Source organism: Pholcus phalangioides, unplaced genomic scaffold (assembly GCF_987345545.1).
Source record: "Pholcus phalangioides strain wild (caught in Gottingen) unplaced genomic scaffold, Ppha-v1.0 ptg000007l_1, whole genome shotgun sequence".
Classification (NCBI taxonomy): Eukaryota; Metazoa; Arthropoda; class Arachnida; order Araneae; family Pholcidae; genus Pholcus; species Pholcus phalangioides.
Genome location: NW_028301600.1, coordinates 24,362,401 through 24,386,266, shown reverse-complemented (window position 1 = coordinate 24,386,266; position 23,866 = coordinate 24,362,401). Strand labels below are relative to the sequence as shown.

The 23,866-nt window shown below is 32.9% G+C and overlaps 1 protein-coding gene across 3 annotated transcripts in view; it reads left to right on the top strand.

The window, feature by feature from the left end:
- Window positions 1-23,866, top strand: part of LOC149085098 (protein Hook homolog 3-like) — a 62,188-nt gene that overhangs the window by 4,704 nt on the left and 33,618 nt on the right. For all 3 annotated transcript variants that reach the window (XM_089232894.1, XM_089232896.1, XM_089232895.1), the window contains exons 5-12: window positions 1,027-1,159; window positions 2,150-2,217; window positions 4,049-4,201; window positions 6,094-6,188; window positions 7,265-7,344; window positions 9,059-9,123; window positions 13,473-13,556; window positions 22,909-22,951. In XM_089232894.1, the coding sequence (XP_089089020.1) occupies window positions 1,027-1,159; window positions 2,150-2,217; window positions 4,049-4,201; window positions 6,094-6,188; window positions 7,265-7,344; window positions 9,059-9,123; window positions 13,473-13,556; window positions 22,909-22,951 (721 nt within the window). The remainder of the gene's footprint in view (window positions 1-1,026; window positions 1,160-2,149; window positions 2,218-4,048; window positions 4,202-6,093; window positions 6,189-7,264; window positions 7,345-9,058; window positions 9,124-13,472; window positions 13,557-22,908; window positions 22,952-23,866) is intronic.

Here is a 23,866-nt window from a genome sequence, read left to right as displayed (position 1 = left end):
TCTAAATGAGAATATTATGAGAAAAAAAAAATGATTGAATTGCAGGGTCCCTGCAACCTGAAAAGTCGGGGGAAAAGTTTTGGTCTGGGAAAAACAGGGATCAGATAATAAAGTCATTGAAAGTTAGGGAAATTTCTAGACACTAAGTCCCTGCAGTAGCAATCTTTTCTGTGGTCATGTCATTGTTCCTGTTGTACCCCTGTGTCAGGAAAGTTTCTGATAAGGATGAACTAGGTATCCAATTTGCGACACCTCTAAACATCTTTTGGTACTTTAGGCGAGTATCTTATCGATCTGGGCTACCGCACCCCCTAATTTACAAGCTATAGTATAGCTACGAGAATGAATATAAAATCAAGATCGCTGTAGAAAAAAAGCGTTGTAGCTCGACCTATTTGAATGAAAATGATAATACAGATACAACTTTAAAATTAGAGAAACAAGGTTCTAGTCCGCCACTTCAATCAATTTTTAGAGTCCAGATATTTAAGAATTGCTCTAAATCTGTAACTCTTATTTTTTCGGCATGTTGGGTAATGTGATAATCAAAAATTTTCATCTCAAAATGAAACAGTTGAATGTTTAAGAGTACTATTGTTCATTGTTTTGTATAAAAGAGTTGACATTTGCTGTCCTAATCAAATGTAAATCTTGATATGATGTTTTATTAAATAAATATTATTACACACATGCAAGCAACTTTTGGGAGGAATAATACTTAATCAATTTGATGTTTTAGAAAATATTTGGTTATTTTATGGTCAGGGGAATAATCATCTGATAGCAGGGAAATCTTTCAGTCGAACGTTGTAGAAACCCTGAATAGGCTGCAGCTTTAAATTAGCTGCAACTGCTAAAAAAAGGTTTTTCAAGTCACGGCTTTACCGCAGGAAGTTAGAGTAATTTTATTTGTTATTAATTAATTAAACAGTAAAATTCTGTTATTTTTTCAGGCTTCAATTTTTATTTGGAGTATTTAGCCCTATATCTGTATTTTAATTCTACATTTACAAATTTTCTTAATAGGTTATTGGACAACCAATTATTGGATTTAAGTTGCCTAATGTAAGTGCTATTGGAGAAAAGAATGATCAAGTTGAGCTTGGAAGATTGATTCAACTTGTTCTGGGATGTGCTGTTACATGTGATCGTAAACAAGGTATCATTTCATTGCATTGCTATTTAAGTATTTGGAGCTGATATTAATCATCTAACAAGTACTTTTTAATATATTTTTATTTCTGGAGTGGAAGAAAGTGAATTTTCTACATTGGTTGATTGAAAGTTGAAGTTTACCATACAAAAGTGTCACACAGTGCTTACTTTAATCTCATTAGCTTTATTCAATGTTATTTTCCTCAATAAAGCATCTATAAAACACTTATTCTAATAAATATAGTACAGTAAAACCTCTCTTTTGTGGATACCGGTGGGACAAAAAATTTGCATGTAAATGAAGGGTGACCATTAATTAGGGGCTTGAAGTACATACTTTTATTATATAAGGGGAAATTATTATTTCGTTGTAAAAGAGGGGTGTCCATTAAGAGGGGTTTAACTGTATTTTCATAAAGTATTTCAGAAAAATTTGAAAATATCAAAAACAGAACATGGGATAATAATTCAAAAATCAGTTCATAACAGAAGCACAGTTGAACCTTGATATTTTGAACCGCTTTATCTTAAAAACTTCTTTATATGAATGGCATACCTGTGTCTTTTAAATATAGTTTTACCCCCAAAATATATCTCGTGAAACATCATTTAGAATTACTACCCTGGAGCATCCCAAACATGCTTTGTAAAATTCAAGTTAGGAGATCAAAGCTCTGTAATTCATGTGCTGAATTTTTGCTGCAGAGGGTATTCTAGCTCTGTGTGACTAGGTGTTGTCATCGTGAGAGATGAAATTTTCACCTATTGCACCAGCATTATATAGGGCATGCATAAACATTAAGGATATTATTTCTGTAGATTAGAGCAGTCATGGTACCAAGTGGAAAAATGCAGGGGGCTGTGCATTTACCTAAAAAGATACTACTCCAAAGTTTAAAACATTTATATCACTTAATCCAGTGTATTCTGTGTTGCGTGCTATTATTCTTAGAATGCTTCATAAGTATTTTTCATGAGGAATGTTTCCCTCCAGAATATATAGAAGCAATAATGGGTTTAGAAGAAGCAGTGCAGCATGTAGTGATGAATGCTATTCAAGAGGTAAGTTTCTGCATAACTAAATTTTTGAACAATTTTCTAACCCTGGATAACTAAACATTAATCTAATAGACTACTGTAATTTCATACAACTATGGTCCAAATGCCTGTGCTCACTAAAACATTGATAATCAAAATGCTAACATCTAGTGGAGATCAATTCAGTGGAGATCTATTTAATTACTAAAGTAAAGAGCATAGATAGTATAATATGGAGATGTGGTTAAGAGATACCCTCTTTCTGATACTGATACTTTCTATGTGTGGATACTCTCCCACGAATCAGCTGTTAGTTGGGGGTTAGGCTTTTCACGTTATCTTTTCAGCTGCAAACTTTCTCAGCTACAAGTTATTACAACAAACTGTTCTGAGCTTTTGATGTTCTGTATTACAGGTAATATAGTGCAAGGATGATGTCACTCTCCTCTATCATACGAAGGTTTTTAACAACTGGCTGTTGCAAAGATGAATATTTTTCTTTTTTTTTTATTCATCTTCGCACAACAGCTGTTAAAAATCTTCGCATGGTAGCGGAGAATGATGTCATCCTTGCATAAGTCGCCATCTGGTGGCAGCATCTCAACAGCTGTGAGCTTGTCCTGAGTCAGGTCCGGCTGTCCATGTATGATCCCGTTCAGTGCACACGAGCTCCAAGGAAAGATTGAGAGATTCATTGCCTTTATAGTCTAGTGCGTTCACCCGGAAAGTGAAAGGACGTGGGTTCGTTTCCCTGCAAAGGCAGTTGAATTTTCTCTTTCCAAAAAAAAAAAACCCATCTTCGCAAAAGCCAGTTGTTAAAAACCTTTGTAAGGTAATATAGTATTTACATATGTTTAATAAACATTTTTACTGTTGCTTGCATATAAAAATAATTATAGGAAAGAATAATAGAAAATTATACTTTGCTCTCAACTATGGTCCAACCATTTTTATGGACCACAAGCTGTTACCTGAAGCTTCGCTCGCGTGGATTTGGTAATCTGAAAATTACTCGTCGATGATTCCCCATGTAACATTTGAACCTCTCATGACCCCCTTAGGGGATGATTTTCAGAAATCCCCTCTTAGTGGGAATCTATGTTTAAAATATAATATTGACTAAATTTCATATTTATGGCTTCAGCAATTTTGGCTTAATGATGATTGCTCCATATAACATTTGAAACCCTCCTCCTTTAGGGGGTTGAATTTTGAAAAACCCCTTCGCAGTGAATCCTTACATTGCAATACAAAAATACTCACCAAATTTCATATTTATAGCCTCAGCGGTTTTGGTTCAGCATGATTTCTCAATATGACCCCCTTAGCTGTTGAATTTCAAAAACCCCTTCATAGTTAGTCTTTACGTCATGAAACGAAGCTTCTGACAGAATTTCATGATATAGCAGTTTTGGTTCACTGTGATTTCTCTATGAACCCCTCTTTTTGACACCCTTGGGGTCGAATTTAGAAAAACTCCATCTTCTTCTAGCAAAGAGGATAAAGATGAATATATGATATAGTTGTAGTACATTCTCTCAACTATGGTTCGTAAGCGATTTATAACACGAAAAATATTTGATGATTTTGATGGAATATAGTTGGGACTTCATAACACAACTATGGTCCAAAATTTAATTTTTTTTAAATCTATATTTGAGCTGCATAAGGAAAAAAAGCGTCTAATATTAATGCTTGATCTTTCTACAGGCAATTATATAGTCTAATATACAAAATATTTTTGCAAAATTTGTTGATTTGTATTGAGAACATACAGACATATGAAAATGCAGTGTGACAAGCAGAAATATTATATAGATTTATTATGATTTTCATTGAGGTGATTTCTTTCTAGTTAATGACTGAAATTCCTAGTGCAGATACTGGTGAAAACAATGAAATTTATTCAGAGTTAAATGAACAATTAAAAGGTTTAACTGAAGATCTTCATTCAGCTAATGAATCAAAAGAACAGATAACTCAACGGTGCCATGAATTAGATATGCAGGTCGGTATGAAAATTCATAGGATATTCACTATTTGTTTTTGAATTTTTTATACCTGACAAATTTTCTTGTACACTCAGTTTTGTTTTTCGAAAAAAAAAATCATAAAAAATAGAGTATGTTACGATATATTCATTTAATAGGGGAATTATTTTTAGGTAAAAGGTGAATTAGGACTGTGAAATTTTATCCGAATTACTATAGATATCTTCTGTCCCCTCACTGTGGTTGAAAATTTGCTTAAAAAACAAAATCTCTTTGATCAAATTCTGGTAATGGAAATGCTAACCTATGAGGAAGAAAAATAAATGTGCAAAATAATTTTTTGGTTAGTATCTGCTGTGCTCTTATCATCAGGGTTGCAATTCAGAAAATTTAGATTTTAAATATAATTTAACTGAGAATTTCCAATGATACAAAAATGTTGATAAATGAAGTACAATATTGGAACTTTATTGGCTGTAAAATCATTATTTACGGTTAGCACCAATTGATAATCACTTTTAATCACAGATACAGACCCTAGATTTAGGAGAAGTCAGTGTAGAATGAATGTAGCAATTCCTTTGAATCAAAAATCAATGAATGCAAATGAAATTTGAGATATAGGTGCGCAAACTGACTAAGAATGAGTAGGGGGAACAAAAACGCTTGTAGTTATGGTTATAGCTACAAAATTTCAAATAATTCAAGTGGCAACACTCACTTTTATGCATTCCAAAATGATCAGTGCTGTAAAACACCACAAATTTTGGGAAGTCCCCGACTAAACAGTTAGCGTACCAACCCTTTGATGAAATCATCTTTCTTTGTTTGCATCCAGCACCACCATTTATGTTGCTACAGGTACCCTTTCAACACCATTCATGGTTTTTTACTGTGTCAATCATTTTGCAATGCATAAAAGTGAGTGTTGCTGTTTACATTTTTTTTTATTTTGTTGCTGTAACTACAAGAGCTAGAGTTTAGTTTTTCTTCTCATTCTTGAGTGCATGCTCGAAAGCACCCATATCTCAAATTTCATTCACATCTGTTGATTTTTGCAACCACTAGGGGCTCGTATATTGGCAAAGTCATTTTATGACCACCCTGTATGATGTACAAATAATAAAAACCAACAAACATATAGCACATTATCTTTATTGTGCAAATAAGGATTGTTGAAGTATAGACTTCCAACACTGACTCCATTATAAATGAAAAAAAATGCTGTGTTGAGTGCTCAATAAGATATGTACTATATTTCTCAAGCTGCCAACCATTGTGAATGAGAGTATAATGAACTGCAATGGCAAAAAGTCCCTCATTTTGCCTAAAGTGTTTTTCAACTCTGAAATGAATACTTGGTGGTCAGGAATAAAAAAAAGTTCACTCATTGGTGAGTTAATACAAAGATACGCACACAGTGTTTCTTTTGAATAGATCATTTGATAGTGTCATATAACTTTAAAGCAGTGTTCCTCAAACTTTTGCCACTCACAGTTCCCTTGAATTTTCATCTGCGGCTCACTAGAATCAGACGCTGCTTTATGAGGGTGGTCATTCACACCCCCCCCCCCAAGAGCTGAATTTGGTATGAAAAAATTGGTCTGTCCCATAAAATGTGGGACAACCCCATGGGCCTACATAATAAAACATCCTTCTGATGCATCATCCTGGATCCGTGCCTGCCCCAGAATAGTGTAGAAAAGAGCCACTTCAAATAACTGAATGGGCACACATCAATACACCAACTCGTCATGATGCTCTTAGAAAAGGTTGGGAATGCCTCTGGGAGCAGTTACACACACTTTGAGAACTACTGCCTTAATGGGACATGATTTTTTTTAATAAAATATTATCATTCTGTATAAAAAGCGTATTAAAATCCTTGGTTGTGTGTTTTCTGTATTAGGTGGCTGTTTTATTAGATGAAAAAGCTAATTTGATATCTGAGAATGAAAAATTATTGGAGCGTTTGAATCATGTTGAAAGTTTTGAAGATCCTAGGTGATTTATGTTTTTCGCAAATTACTTAATCATTTTTTCTTGAGAATTATATTTCCAAATTTATTTTTAAAGCACATGAAATTTTTATTTTCATTTAAAAAATTAGTGAACTAAATCATATACAGTTAAACAGCATAAACCACAGCTGATAATACAATCTCAATAATGTAAAAAACTTTGACAGCATCCAAAAAATATTTTTCATCGAGAATATGAATCTTTCTGTAATAATTTTTAAATACGATCTTTGCTAAGCATCTAAATTGTAAATCTGTTCACAATATTCAGACTGAATATTAACAAAATCTGTTAAACTAATCAACCTAATGAAATATGAAGAGGACAGACTTTTGATGAATATATATATTTTTTGTAAGAAAATGAAAAATTACTGAATTTTCATTCATCTTTGTATTCTATACAGAACTGTAAATATATATTTTGTCTAATTCTGTGCACAGTATTGGGACAACATTTGCATAGTTTCATAGTCCTATTGAGTAGAAAGAGAGATCCACTCTCCTCTCATTCTTTCTCTTTCCTGTCATATCATCTGGAAGGGAAGAACTTAAAATGTAATATTCCACCATTGGTAATCTTGTACGTTCTGTTCCACCATTCATAATCTTATATGTTCTACAGTGGAGAGCAAGAAATACTCTATCTATAACATAAAAGTCAGATTCGCAGGCCACTGCAGGGAATCAAACTATCTCCCAGCATTCTGGGCAAGTGCATAAGACCACTACGAAACAAAAACACTAACATATTTACTTTCCTCAAAGCTTATATATGCGAATGGGACTGCACAATGGGCAGCCTCCTAACTCAGCTAACATAATATTCATAAAAAATTATTTTCCAGAGCCTTGTGCTGATCATTATTAATTCACCTTCACAGTAATGCTCTGTATAACAAAAAAATTGACTTAGTTAATCCTGTAATATGCGAAATTTTATAAGTGAAATACACTTTCGATTTTTTTTATTTGTATGGCACGGAAAAAAGAATTCTAAAACTATATGAAAATTATTTTTTTAATCATGTTTGAGAAAAAAAATGATTTTTCCCCCAGCACTCTGGCAGGAAAGCGTTTCCAACAATTGCAACAAAAGTTAGAAATGATGCAAGATGAAGTGTATAAGCTTGAAATGGGTAAAGTGAATTATTTATAAATATGATTGAATTTTTTTATATTGAGAAGATATATTTTTTTATATTGAGAAGATATATTTTTTTCTATGTAAAAATACATATTTTTTAAGAATTAGCATGTAGAAACAAATCACATGCACAGTTGAGATTTGCAAATCATTTAGATAAACTACGGTTAGAAAATATGAAAGATATGTAGATCTCTTTTTAATAATTGCAACACTATGAAGAATTAGTAATCCACTAAGATTTTATTAAAAAATTACAGATTAATTAAAAACTAGCTTAACAAAATAGAAGGGAAAGCCAGGTGTACAGAAACAAATAAAAATCCCATAGGGGCATATTAATGCAAGTTTCATGCTAGAGAGCAATTTTGTTGATATGTTATAACGTTTTTATTTTTTTCCATACACCTGACTTTTCCGTGTATTTTGTTAACTAAATTTTGAATCCCAGTGTATTGAATTGTATCAAACTTTATTCTATCAAATAAATTTGATTGAATCAACTGTTGACATGAAGTGATTCAAATGTTTGCATTATTGAATAAACTGTCTATTGTGTCATGGAACTAACAAACGTTTGACAACTGCAGCCCTTCCATAAATATTACCTTTCATGGTAGACATCAGACAAATTTCATCTATACACATACAAATATACTTTCATTATTATTCTAGAATAGCGATGTGATTTTTTTTGTCAAAATTCAATTTTTTTAGTGTTCTCCTCTCTTTTCATTCCTTTTTAAATTTGAACTATACTTGCTTTTTTCTGCAAAAGTTTGGCTAATTTTTGCATATTGAGATTGTGTGGATTAAGGTTACAATCACTCGTGCTGCATTAAACAGCATGTGACAGAAACCATTCCCATTTAAAATTTTATTAGTTCTGTGATATGAAAACAGAAGTAAAACATTGCAACACTTTTGAGATTTATTGCCTGTTGTATGAAGCTTCTTTAGTCATAGAGGAACACAGCATAAATTTTACAAGAAATATATAAGAAATGAAATTTATCAGTGGGTGAAATTAACCTTTTTTTTAATGGCCAATTTTATTAATTAGAGAAAAATATTTTTCTTGAATGCACTTGATTTATTTTGAGATTCTAAACTTAATTTAAGAAAAAAAATTTCATTTGGTCATTTTTGTCGCACCACTTTCATTTTCTGCATGTGAGGGCTAATTAAACTGAAACCTACAATTTATTGTTGATTCTGAGTTCAGCCTTTTTTTATACTCACTGAGAGGTTAGTGCGCTAACCCCTTAGTGTTGGACTCCCTGTGGTAGCAATCTTTTTCTGTGGCCATATCGCACGTCAGGAAAGTTTCTGACAAGGACGAACTGGGTATTGTCAAACTCGCAACACCTCTAAAATAAAAATCATTTGGTACTTTAGGCAAGTATCTTATCAACCTGGGCTCCCGTGCCCAAAAAAATTTCATTCATTTCAGCACTTATACCATAAATTTAATATTTTGTAAGTCACCTATTTTCAGGGAAGATAGATTTTAATGTTGTTTCTATGGGCAAGTCCAGAGAACATAGTGGAAAATGTTTTCCAGTGAATTTTATAGTTCATATCTCTAAACAAAAGGATCAGAAGAGAAAATTACAAAAAAGAAAAAAAAATTAAGAAAATCAATTTCAATCATAATTCTCATGTAAAAGGTTAAATTTATTTTATATGATCCTTCTATTTTTTAGGAAGAGATGAGTTGAAGAGTAGATTTGAGAGCCAACAAAAAGAGATTCATGACCTGCAACAAAAGGTAAAAGTTTAATCAATTTTTTTTTACTATATCATTATTTCAGTTTGTTCTATAAACAGTACTTTTATATTCAATAAATATTGTTTCAAAACTATTGTGAAATTTTTGTTAATACACTCATCATGATTGAATAGACTATTTTAAAATTATATAAGCTGTAGCTTTATTATGGGAAATTACTGTAAATCAACACATTAATTTAATAATTCAAATAAATTTGGTACCAACTTAATACCATTGAAGTTTTTTTCAAATGAATTTGTTAAATTAGTTTCTTTAATTAACAAATTTATTTAAATTTTCAAAAGGCACAAAGGCACTGATAAAAAAAAGTGTCCCTTAAAGTACAGGTCCTATGGTCAAGATTCGGCAGAGCTTTCCATGGCGAGATACATGTTCTTTTCTCTTTAGGCACTTTCCATCCTTCGTCCAAACAAGATACCCTTATTACTGAGAAACACAAGAAAAGGGAGAAAGGGGGATAGTTAATACAAGTTACTGCGCTCGTTTTGGCTGCACAAAAAATGTGCCATGTATGTTGATGCTGCCATCTATCAGCTATCTTTTGAATCTTGTATCTTTTGTATTTTTTAAATTAGAGTATATATAAATATAAAAGAAATATATATTTGAATATAAAAAAATAATTATATACTCAGAACTTTATCATTAAAATGTAATAAATATTTTAAATTAGAATAATAAGAGTATGAATTCTTACAATTTGCAAAAAAAACATTGCTGATGGCACCTAAATAATGAATAATGATGCTGGACCTAAATAATGATTTCCAACATTGACTTTAAGATATTGATAAGGCTCATTGCGCAAATTATTTATATTAATGTTACATGTACTCAGGGCTGGAGCTAGGGGGGCAATCACCCTCTGGCAAGTTTTATGGGGAAAACAAAGAATACCATTATATAAAATTATAGAATTTTAAAGTGGGGGGGGGGAAAGAAACAATTCTAATTACGGCCCTGCATGTACTTGACTACATATTATCACCAATAGATGGTGATATATTTTTGGAAATCTGCCCCCCCCCCCAAAATATCTGTCCGAGTGCCGGCAGTGAATGTGTTAAAATATTTGGTTTTATTTAGATATAGCTGATAGGGATCATTGTCTGCCAGGAATGTTCCTTTGGTTCACTGGGATGGAATCACTAAATGGATGATTATGTCATTTGCTTGTGTCCCCAGAATGGAGAGGGTGTTGATTTTCTGCTTCTCAGTGTGCAGGGATCCAAACCAGACTTAACTTGATTTATTCCTCTCTCCTGTTGAAGCGGTTTGGATATTGTACATCTCTATCACCTCTCTGTCTGGATGAGAGAAGAAACAGTCTATGCTGGCCAACCACCAAGTTTCCTTAAATTTGATTATACAATTGATAATCAGTGTTCAATCATTGTAGACTTTTCTTTTTGCTATAACCTACAGCTTCTCCAGTGAGACTATCAAATACCATTTCTATCTTTTGTATTTTTTCTTGTTGTAAGAAATTTGTAATTAGTTGCAGCCTGAACTTGTAAGATTTAATTTCAATTTTATAATGCAAACAAATTATTTTATATTTGTTCAATCTTGTCACCATCGATTTTTTAGTAGAGCAATGTAGACTAGTTTGCATGTACATGGTATCAGGGAACTTTGCTAATTCATACAATACAATTTCTCCTTGATTTTCCAATTTATTGTTGGAATTACTTGTTTTATTCAATTTTTTTTTAATTTTTGCATTATTCTATGCTTGATTCATTCAGTATTCAAATATGTCATTCAACAAACGGTTTTCTCTGAATTCCTGGCTGTCCTTTAGCCATCCTTTTTTTTTTCTTCCATGGTTTACTGATCTTATTCAAAATATGACATGTAGCCTACACTAAAAATTGAAAAAAAATTGTAATGAATGAAAATATTGAACTTTTTTTTTTTTTTTTCTGTGACTCTAAGCAAGAAACAATGATTTGGTTTCCTGTCCTACACACTAGCTTTTGCTCTTCTAAGGGCAGCTAGTGTTTCTTATGTAGTGACTCCATTAGCATATCCCAGGGGCAGATGCCAATGAAGTCGCTACTGCTACTCAGTAAATGCAGAGCTCCTGCTACTCAGGGTGTGCAGGGTTATAAAAGGCTAATAGGACAAATTTTAGTTTTTAATTTTTTTTGTAGTGAAATAAACAATTTTTTTTTTTGGTTTATTGATAAACAAATTTTTTTAAATAAAAATATTCTAAACAAATAATTTCAGTTGCTTTTCCAGTGATAATTGCAAAAGAGTTACAGGGTCTAATGGGACAAGAAAAGTAGACTTACAAAAAAATTGATAAACACTATGAAATACTATTTTAGCTTAATGTTTCAGAAGTTTCTATGTCTAAGGTAGAGTATAATGAAATAAAAGCTGTCTAGTTTCAATTGTTGTTAAGCAAGCAATGTTATAGCTTTGATGCCGCTACCAAATATTCAAGTTTTTCTTCTTGCTCGAAAGAAAACACTTTGTTAGGCAATAATCTCTATGCTTGTCCCATTGGACCCCAAGGGCTGAAAGTTTGTTTTTGAGGTCAGAACAGCACCTGTTTATCACAAGAAAATTTAACAGATTTATGAAAACTGCAATGTTCTGAGTGTACCAATTAGCAGTATCTTCACCAATGTAAAGAAATTTAATACTTCATAAATCATTCAAACAAAAAAAAAAAATCAAACTCACTTTTCAGGGTGAAAAACTGATTTTCGTCATTCCTATTCTCTAATAATTAGGAATGGTTTACTTGTGATTAATGACAGCATCTTGATTGTTGTCATTCAGGTGTGAAAGAAATATTTGGAAAACACCAAAACAAATACTGAAATTCAGTCTTGTCCCATTAGCCCCCACTTTCCCCTACTGTTTGTTTCTTTTAGAATATCATTCTAGTTTGGCAACATTTTTTACATGTCTAAAATAGATTCATATGACTGCTTTACTCTAGAAAAAAAAATAGTTAAATGAACAGAGAAAAGGATGAAGTAGAAGTGTGATCTTGCAAAAGAATATGGCATACATTCTAACACTTCGTCAACTTTTCTTAGAAACAAATTTAAAATCAATAGTGTTGGAGCAAACTAAGTTGTTCTGATTAATGAGAAGCTGATTATTCTGAAGTGAGTGAAGGCATTTTGAGTAGTTTTAACAAATGAGATTATAATGTACTATTGAATGGCCCTAGATTTTTGCCAAAGTAGAAAATTTTGCTAGAAAAAAAAATAAAATGATTGATTTCAAAGCAAGCTTTGTGGTGAAAGTGCATCTGTTGTCAAATAAAAGGCAGAAAAACTCCTTAGTTAGTTGTTGGAGCATCTAACTGAGTACAGTAGCTGCAGAATATACAAATCACTGGTTAATGCTAGAGCACTTGCAAAGACTGCGAAGGGGATGCTGGTTTGATTCCCTGCAGAGGCATGTGAATTTTCTTTCTTAAATTCATCTCCACTTAGCAAGGCTGTCTTGAGAGCATCATGAGCCTCTGCGCAAAGTTATTTCCCCAAGGCTTGTTTACTTGATTATAAATTTGTGTCTCCCAATTTTTGCATTCTTGCATTCAAAAATTTTCACCAGTTTCATTTTCATAAGGACTCTGAGACGTGTCTGGGCGAGCCCATGCATTAAGGCCACACTGCCGCTTGGTATATAGTCTTTCAAACTTTGTACTTTAGGAATAACTGTAAAAGGAAAGAACAAATATGGCAGAGACATATAGTATGTCTAATTTTCAAGAAACCAAAATTTGTTTGCTTTGCTTAGGAATTTCTGCATTTCCATAATTCTCAGAAATGGACAATAAACAAATCACTTCAGTGCCCTCTTCAAAGTGGTTATCAGCCTACTGAATGCTCATGTCTTTTTATCTGTTAAATATAATTTTAAAATTTATGGTTTTTACGGTGACAACATCCATGAAAAATTATTTCAGTAATGCCATTTTGAAAAATTAGCATTCAATTGATAGAAATGTTATCGTTTTCCAAAATTTATGTTCAAGTCTAAATGAAAATGCAGCTTCCCCGACATATAGCCTAAATTAAATATTTCAACACTAAAATATATGGAGACAAATTAATGGACTAAACCTAAACGTTGTGTAAATAAAAGTCTCTAAACAAAGTTCCACTATAGTTAATATTTTATATTTTTGGATGTGGAGAAATTTGCAGAATATCTGATATTTTATGTTAGAGGATTTTATTTGAGATACAAGATTACCATGTGAGTGATTGATTTTCAGGAATGAATTAATTTTTTGTCGGTTCAAGTTATCTCTGTATACAAATGGTTATTTTATTTTTTCTGTTATATAGAATGATGAGTTGCAGAAGATGGCAGAAGAGTCGCAAACAATGAAAGATGAGCTAGATGTCCTGAGGCATACATCTGATAAAGTAGTGAGTGTTATGATCAATCTATGCCTTAGTGTTTTTTTTTAAGTTCCAGTTATAGATTATTCTCTTTCCTTATGAGGTTTTGAATACAAATTTTGATGATTTATATTTTAGGGTCCAGCAAAAAGTCTCCAAAACTTTTAGAATCTTTATTTAGGTTTAAGAAAACATAGGGAAAGAAATGACTGGAGTCAAGTTTTCTTTTGTTCCATCCTCAAGCATCCACCACTCTTCCTTTATCTTTTTCTGTGATGCCATTCTTATTCTTTTCACTTAAAAAGAAGGAAAAACAGTTATAAAAATGAATGAAAAAATTATATTTCTCTATTGCTTCATTCTGGGGTTACAAAGGAAGGGAACTTTACATGCATTTGTTCCTACTACATTAAGATGAATTAACTCATTCAGGTTAGAAAAACGGTTAAAGTATTAACAAGATAGTAGAGTACACTTATAACATTCCCTTAATATACACTGTGGATATAACATAGTTGTGTAAGCCTTGAAATTTGGCCCGTTCACATCTATATATATTTACTTCTGTTACAACATACCCTGTGATTAAAAAACACACTGTGGATATACTGTGGCAACACTTTGTGTGACGTATGATGTCAGCCACCAAGAGTACATATATAGCTGTGTAATACTCACTCGTTCTTCCCTTTTGCCTGTTCTAATTTTTAGTTTACGTGCACGCAAGTTGCGTGTCGCAAATTTCAGAATTTAATCATGTTGTATTTCTAAAAATGAATATTTAAGTGTGAATGCATCGCTGGGATTTTATTCCGTAGTGCTAAACAAAAAAATAAATTCTAAGCAGCTCGTGACTGCTTAAATACCATACCAAAAGAGGGGTCTTAAACAAGAAAATAGTTTTGATTCAACCATACTGTGAAAAGAAAAAATCCAGAAAAATATTGTCAAAAACAGACTTTTTTTGTACAACATTCTCAACATTGCATGTGGGTGATATCTTGATGTTTTATCCTAGATTTTTTTTATAAAAAGGCCCAGTTTTTTTCAATAACCAAGAAATTACATTGCCAAAATAGTTGCATTTCTCATCAATAGATGACACTTAAGATTTTTTAACTTCGGTGTCACCTGTTGGTAATAAATGTAATTATTTTGGCAATAAAGTTTTTTACATTTAATAAAATCCTGTCTTTCTGTGCAAACTGCATTATCTATGCTTTTTCGAATTGTTGAATTTTTACTTGTTTTTACTATTTTGTGATCACTTTATGGATGGCTGTGATAAAAGAACAATTGTTGTAAATCAACTCACTTACTGTTGAAAAGTCATGCTAATTCAAGTGTATTATTGATTGATGACATGTATATATCTATACATAAAGTTTACAAACATTAGTGGGTTGCTTTCTTTCTGAATAAATTGTACAATACCGTCAACTTCATTGGAAAGCATTAACATAAACTCTAAAAAAATCATTAATATTTTAAAAAATGCCTGCATGTTGTATGTCTTGTTTTTTAATATATTTTCGAAACTTTTCAGATATAAATCAAAACTATATTCATATTATATTACATTTTAGTTATGTGCTGCATATGCTTATTTTGTCCACAACTATCTCAATAATGCATTTTATGCATATATGTTATTGCTACATAAGCTAATTTCAAGACCTCACTTATAACGTACACATTCGGTTATAACATACACTTCTCAAACCACCTAGAGGGTATGTTATAACCAAACTCAGTGGCGTAGCCAGGAATCTTACCCCAATCGAAATTTTGCCTACATTGGCACCTATTTTTCTAAATGACTTTTGATCTTTAAAAAAACTTGAAAAATATTGACTTTTTCATTTTATACTTTCACTGACTATAATGTGATGAGTAAGGAACAAAATCTACATTTATATTTGCGCCTCTTACAGTTTCACAGTGATTGGGTTTGTACTAACCCTTAAGAGAAGAAGGAAAAAAAGAAAGATCATGTTCAGATCAGCCGCTGTTCCTTCACCTTTATTAAAGGGTAGAAAATCCTCTGACGAAGATTGGTGGCGCACCAGAGTGTCGCGGTGCACAGTTTGAGAACCCATTGGTCTAATGTAAGAAAAACCCACTACAAAGAACTGAATAAGCACGTATCAATACACCAACACATTGAGACGTCCTTCAAAAAAAAAGGGTGGCGATGAGCCACGAGCACACATACATTGAGAATCCGTTGAATATTTCTGAAATAAAATAAAATACTCATCGCTTTTTAAAGCGGAATTATGGGTGTTATTTGTTTCTTTATTTCCCACAACAACACATAGGTGGTCTACGCAGGGTCGTCTTACGGGCATCAAAGGGACTTTTCTAAGGCCCTTTACCTGTTCAGAAATGTATGCCTAACAGTTCACTCTCGAAAATTTTAACTGGATCTCATCTTCATGAAGTCCCTTTTGCACTTGAGGCACCTGGACCGGGGCTGGAATTGTCCATGTATTACGAGGAAAGTTTAAAAGTAACTGAAGATACATACGTATACTCTCTCTATTTCAGAAAAACAAAAAGTGTCCACAAAACGTTGAGTCTGCTCTTAAAAGATTATCTAGTGTTTTTTTCAATTAGCACTTATCCGAGGGCTTACAATACTTTCTAATATGAACTATGGTATCGTGAGGTTTGCCAGCACTTACCCGCATGCCCCCTGGTCAAATTACGAGGGGGAAAATCGAAGAACTTATTAGTCCAGAGGATTCTCAAATTGTGCGTCACCATCCTGAAGGTTTTTCAGAGATTAAGAGAAGGTTAAACTTCTCTGGGGAGCAGTGTACAAGCATTGATTAAAGTAACGGGCATCACGGATGAAAAAAGTTTGACAACCCCTGCGCTAGTCTGTACCATTCATCACTCTACATACTGTATTTCCATTCTTCTCTGATTTGTTATAAAACACATCGCATAAATTTATTTCACTAGAAATAAATATACATATACTATGTGCAATGCCTTTTTTAGTTTTTCCACTTCGAGCAGAGAGAACTCCCCTTTAAATAGTATCTCCAAAGGAAGCCGGTAGATAATAAAACATTAAAAATATTTCGATCGATTCATACACCTGCCATTTTCACTTCGATTCGGAAGATGAGCAGTGACATTACAAACACACCTCAGAGATACTTAAATAGATTATGGACACATACGACAATTTCTGGCGCGCACTAATTCGTTTGAAGCAGTGGTTCCTAAACCTTTTTGGATTCGGGCCAACCTCTGCTTGGGCGTCTGCAATTTAGTAGTATGCGATAACCACTACGATCGTGTGGGCATCATGATGGATTGATTCATCCCGGTTTGAGCCCCACTACTGGTACAGTGGCGGTTGACTGAAGCAAGTCTTTTTTTTTTTTTCAATTTCTAGGTACGAATGCGCTAACCGATCTTTCGTTTCGAAAGCCTTCCCGCAGAGAGCAGGCAGGCTTTCACCGTGGTATTTGCATAACACGAAACTTCAGACATCTGTCAGTTATACTTCTAATATGGAAGACGGCAAACCTTTCGAACTGAAACCATGCGTAACTATGACATCATATATATGTTATGGTCACACATAATATAAGAAAGAACTTTCTGGCATGCATTAATTTGTTAGAAATTCGGTAAGAGAAATGTCTTTCTACGATTGAGTAGAAGTAGTGTACATGTGATACGTACTTACGATAAGAGTGTAACATGATCAAAGCGATTAAATGGAAGCATGAAGATTTCTCTGTACTTTCATATCTTGGAATAATTTTAGAGAAAGAGAAAAAATATATTTTTTCCTTTTTATTTTTTATTCTCCTATCATTTTTTATATTTTAATCTAAATTTTTTCCAACTACCTGTTAGGGTGACTTCCCAGTTGTTTTTGGTGTTTGCATTTGTATAAATACACGAAACATAAAATGGAATTTACATTTTTTTTAAATTAATTAAAAAATTAAAATACATTAATCAATTGAAAGGTAATTAATTTAATTTGAAAAAAAACATAAACTGAAAACAAAATAAATTTGATTTTTATAAATTGAGAAATGTAAAGTTCTTTTCACTAATGCATAATTTTAAGTTTGCGCCTTAAGCACAAACAAAAAATGGCGCCTTTCACAATTTCGCTCCCCCACCGACCAAAACCTGGCTACGCCACTGACCAAACTCGACTGTATGGGCCACTGTGGTGGTCTAGTGGTCATAGTGACGGACTCGCATTGCGAGGATCCGGGTTCGAGCCCCACCGGCGCCACAGTGGTGGTCGGCTGAAGTTGGTTTTCTGTAGTTTCCAACTTCAAGGTGCGAATGCGAGCCGATCTCCCCGTCAAAAAAAAGTCTCGTCGCAGAGAGCTACAGGCCTACAACGTAACAAATATTCAATCATTACATTTCATTCACAATTTGAAGAATAGATGGCAGCACTGAAATAACAAGCACAACACTAGCAACACACTCAGACTGTTAGGTGCACTCACTTTGTTCCAGACTCTGCCATGAAGCTGGGCTGGAAGAGATCTCGGCAACAGGATAAGTCCTGTGGCAGAGGACCTGGCGTTCATGTCATGTATGTGTATGGGATTACATAAAGTATAACCTTATATGTGACATATTGTAAAGGCCCCTTTACACGTACGCTTTTGCACGCGCGATAGCTGTAAACAACTTCAGAACCGCCTTCAAGAGTGTGCGTGTAAAGGCGAAAAAAGTGTGCAGTTAGGAGTGCGCGCAGGAACTGGTCATTCCAGCGTTCAATCGCGAACTCAAAATCGTACGTCTAAACGCAAACCCACCCTACGGGCAAAAACGGGGCGAATCCCTCGTCTCCTGCGTCTTCATTATCGTTCTAAAAAAAGAGATGTATACAATGCAAATAATTTTTTCAGTGATAATATTTATTGCAATTTTTTTTCCAGAGTCTATTTGACGATTTTTCTTCCTTTTTCCAACGATTTGTTTTTTAAAGAAATGATACATTAGTTTTTCAAATGCCGTAATTACATTTATTAGGTTATTGCAATAATTTTCGAACTTTGATTTGGTTCCTTTATCTACACAAACATTATTATATCAGATTTATAGATATGTTAAATTACTATTATTATTTTGATAACTTCACAAGCTTTCATTTACCCTCAGGGTGTGGGAAAAATTTAAAATAGTTTAACTACGGGTTCTTAACCCATAAGTTATATTTTTTCTTTTTAAAGAAAATAATTGCTTTTTTTAATAGAAAATAAATATTTTAAGAAAGATCAGTTTCAAAATTTGAAATTAACGATAGAAGTATGTACATAAATCCATAATTAATGCAAAATAATGCGAGAATTGATGAAAGAAATTATTCCAAAATTAATAAAAATCCAGAAGTGAAAAAAGAAATAATTTCAGAGTAGATGAAAGCCTTTCAATAATTTGGGGCCCCTTTTTGATTTGGCACTCGTACTATTTCTGTTCACTCACCCGTTAAGACGCCTACTACTGGCTACAGAAATTTCGAAAAAAAAAAACCATTTTATTATTTAGAAATTTATTCAATAAGCATATTTTTAAAATTGGAAATAGATCTGGGGAACACATAGCTGATGTTTTTAAGTCACTGCTAAAAAAGTTAAGAACATCTGATTTAAATTTGACAGTATAAATTTGACTTCAACACATTAGAAAAAAACTTTAAAAGGGATTTAGGGTTGTGGAAAAAACTTCCATTATCTGAATGTCTGAAGCTTAACAATGATACTGTTTAAAAAGAAGCACCCTATTCACTAGATCCAGACAACCCTGCATTCATAGCAGGTGTTCAGTGGACAATGTGCTGTATTTTTTTCATGATAAGATCACAAAAGATGTCCAAAGTCAAGTGATGTTCAAAATACCAAGTAAAAGGGATGTTTCATGTTATAAGATTATCGCCGATTTCATTTAAAACGAAAAACCATTAAATATCATGAATAATATCCAACTAAAAAAACGTATTGCTATTCACACTTTTAATTTTATTGGTCATAACATGACACACAGTGGAATGTTTGACACGGGTAAGAATACGTGTATTTAGAGTTTAAAAAATTTGAAAAAAAAAACTATGCTTCAATTTATTTATTTTTTTGTATTGTTATTATGCTCGACAACATTAAACTGAAATGATTTTTTGAGGATATGAATACAACCGAGAGAAATTTATCAAGAATTTCTTAAAAATATCTGAAATAAAGCCCTACAAAATAACACCATAATTTCAAAAAAAGTGCAGTGAAACCTCGATATAACGATACTCAGCGGACCAAGAAAAAAATATTGTTGTAGAGGGATTATCGTTATATCGGGAGGCAGCAGTTTAACATTAGAATATAGACATTTCCAAAAAATTTTCAAGATATATCGTTGTAGAAGGACTTATCGTTATATCGAGAATCGTTGTAGGAGGATTTATCGTTATATCGAGAATCGTTGTAGTGAGGTTTCAATGTAATAATTTTGTAATGCTTTTTATCTATTTTTCTGGCTGGTAGTATGAAAAAAACATCGGCTGCACACCGAGTCAATAATTGTGTGTGTGAGATGGAAGAAAAAAAGCTGATTTTTTCTCTTATTTCGGTAAAATTATAATATTAAGTATATAAACAATTAAATTCAGAAAATGTAGTTAAGAGCTAATTACAGCAATTAAAGTCAAACGACAAATGAAAGTCGAATCGAATAAAAATTCGAAATTAACGATCACAGAAATTTTATTTCTGAATTGCTTATCAATTGCATAAAAAATTACCATAAATTTGTAACAGTAATTTCAATAAATAATTATTGAAATTATTTTTAAAAATGAATAATCCACGTAGTAACATATAATAAGCTTTTGAAATCTATTTTTTCCGCGCAAACGTCAGCCGATTTTGATCTGCCAACAGGGAAAAAACTTTGGTCAGGAACGTTGAGTTTTGTGCTTCCCCGAAAGTCCACACGCCACGCAAAAGCGTATGAATTTTGCCACACGCTTCCCTTTACACACACAATTCTGAACGGGGCCTTCTTTCCTGCAGGAGAGAGCGCACGTAAGAATGTGTCTCTTTTTAACAACGCACTCTTGAACGCCACATTCCTAACCACCCTCCAATCCTTCGCGCAAGAACGTCCCGCTCCGGGCGTGCGGGGAAGATTGTACGCGTAAAGGGGCCTTAAGTAAAGTATAATGTGTGTGTATTGCCAATACACACATTGTTGTCCAAGAAATCTTATTTCATGATTTGGCTGCTCATCTTAAGAAGTTTGATCATTCACAGTATTATTACTTTTGTGAAGTATGCCATATGTCACCTGTTGCATTTGACTTCAGTGCAATCAAAATAAGGTACTCTGCAACTGAAATAACTGGGTTTTTAGGGGTCAGTGAAAACCTGGAAAAGAGTCATGGAAAAATTTTTTTACTAAAAAAAGTCAAGGAAATCAGGGAAAATTGCCCATTTTTGTTTTGAAACCTGTAAATTTCAGACAACGACCTGGAAAAATGTCATGGTTACCATCTGATCGGGAAAAAAAAAAAATTAAAAAATAGTAGTAAAGAGAAAAAAAAATTCAGTCGGGATAAAAAAAGGGAATTCCGATAACATCATAAATGTTGATAATCTGTAAAATATCACAAAAAACTACAGATACTGCTGAGGAAGAATGAGGATTTTGTAAGTCCGCTTGGAAAAGCGTATTACTATGACCTTATCGTAACGCTTTCTAGTGTTTCCAGAAACATTATAACTGTGCGTCGTAGAAAGCCATAGGTATACAATACAAATACAATACAAATACAACGCCACAACAGGCAAATTGCCCAACGAGGTGGCTGACTTAAGAACATCATGGATCCCCGAGCCCTTTTTTACCCTACCTACGAGCCCTACCTACTACTGCTACACCACACATGCAACCCGCCCACAACCCCCCGCGGAACCCCCAACGAATCGGTACATGCGGGAATGTGCGTGTACGTGTAGTGAAACCTGACGTGAAGTTTTTTTGTTTCTCTGTAATGCTTGTTATGTGTAGTGCTGCCATCTGCCACCAGTTTTTCAAACTATGAGTGAAGTGTTATGATTGAATGATTTATCGTTGTAGGACTGTTGCTCTCTGTGGCGAGACTTTTTAACGGGGTGATCGGCTCACATTCGCGCCTTGAAGTTGGGAACCACAGAAAACCAACTTCAGCCGACCACCACTGTGGGGTTCGAACCCGGATCCTCGCATCGCGAGTCCGTCACTATAACCACTCGACCACCACAGCGGCAAAGGTCGACCACCACAGGTACAAAGCGCAGTTGCGATAATTTTGTAAGTTGATTTCAGTTAGCAACGGCTGGTGACACACGTGTATATTTTGATTTTCCACGTGGGTATTTTTATTTGAAAACAATGTGTTGTAAGAAAACTTGTGTGGGTGGATAAAAACCTGGATCGTCAGTAGGCTGATTGGATCAAAGCAGTCAAAAATTACCCGTATAAATCATGGTGTCAGCTTTGCAGCAAAACTCGCAACATGGGCAGATAAATTATCCAGAACCATGCCAAGCATGTGAAATCAGGAGTTCAGTGAATGACGTCTGTTTGTTAAACTTCTCAGTTCTAGCGCTTACACGAGTGCAAGCCAACAATTTTGATGCAGTGAAACCAACTACATTTTTTACTAATGTCACAAGGAAACAACTGTAAAGGCTTAAATCTTGTGGACATTGAAATTGCAGAAAAGGGAAAAAATCTTTCATTTTTTAATTGTGTTCCATTTTTCTTCTCCATCAGGCGTATTTGAAAAGCATAAATGAGTGTAAAAAAATTATGATTATGATTTCATTATGATATTGTAATTAAAATTATTAATTTCATAATTAATATAAATAATTTTTTATTAATTGATATCAATTTTTTTTATTTAAAAAAACCTGGAATTTTTTTAAAAATTTGACTGGAAAACCTGGAAAAGTCTGGGAAATTTTTCTATGAAAAGGAGTATGAACCCTGAATAAGATACTTTACGAAATTAACATTTTAAGTTTGTTTAATTGCAGTTTTGATTAATGTGTTATAAATTGTTTTTGAAGAAATTGATGTATTTGTTTTCTTATGTCATCAAATTTAACTTTTCAAATGTCATGGATAAATTAAATTACACCATACTTTTGCATGATTTTTTTTGCTATGGTGTTTGAGTTATCATTAAAACAAATTATGATTTTATTCACATCATTTGTTTCATTGATTTTATTCATATCACTATTCTCTTCATTATATTACTTTTTCTGGGTTATCACAGATCATCTTTCATTTTTGTATTGTCACTACACATATTGTTTTTAACATTTTGTTTATCTTTTAGAGCATGTATGAAGCCACTATAGAATCTTATAAAAAAAAATTAGGTAAGTAAAAACTTGCTATTTAAAATAGAATTTTAACTTGTATTACCTTATGTATACAAATTAAGAAAATCTCATGGATTTTCCAGCAAAGAAAGAAAAAAAAAATGAAATTTTTTGTTTCATACATTTTATTTTATAAAAAACTCTCTGGTTACAAAAAAATATTGCTGCTGTCCAATTTATAATGTCTTTGTAAGACATTTTCATTTCAAAATGATGTCTGTTAGTAGTTAGCTTGCTTGAAATGTGTAATTTATTTGGATTTTGATTATCTTTAACTTCAGACCTATTCAAATACAGTGTTTTTTTTTTTTTTACCTTGTAATACCCTTTATTATTCTAATATTTTAATTTCTACACAAATCTTCAGAATGTTTTGTTTTAAAAAATTAATTGTACAGTTTTTCTGGTTGTAAATGCTCATTGTGGAAAAAAACATCGTGCACTGAAAAGTCACTTTGCTTCAAAACTTAACAGGAGGCTATGCTAATTAGATTATAATTAGTTATACAGATATAATAATTAGAAATACTAATTAGGTAAAGCAGACTATAATTAGTTAAAAATGGAACATTAGATGAATGGGTTTGCCACCAGAGTGAGTTGGTCAACACTTGCCAGAGGTGCTTCTTTTGAAGCTTCAAGAAGGAAATGCACTCTCACCTTCTCAAAATTGGAAGAAAGTCTTCTTCATCTCTAACCCTTTTGTGTACAGGCTCTTAGAACAAATTTGGATGGTGTGCAGTGGAGCTAGAAAAGGTAAATCCCAAAAACTAAAGTATTATTGTTAACATATAGAAAATGTGCTGAAAAATATGAGAGGAGAGAGCACACAGATTTCTGCTCTTTCTCCATCTCCCAGATACCATTTTCCTATTTATGTTATATTATTTTTTTTAATTCCCAAATTGCAGC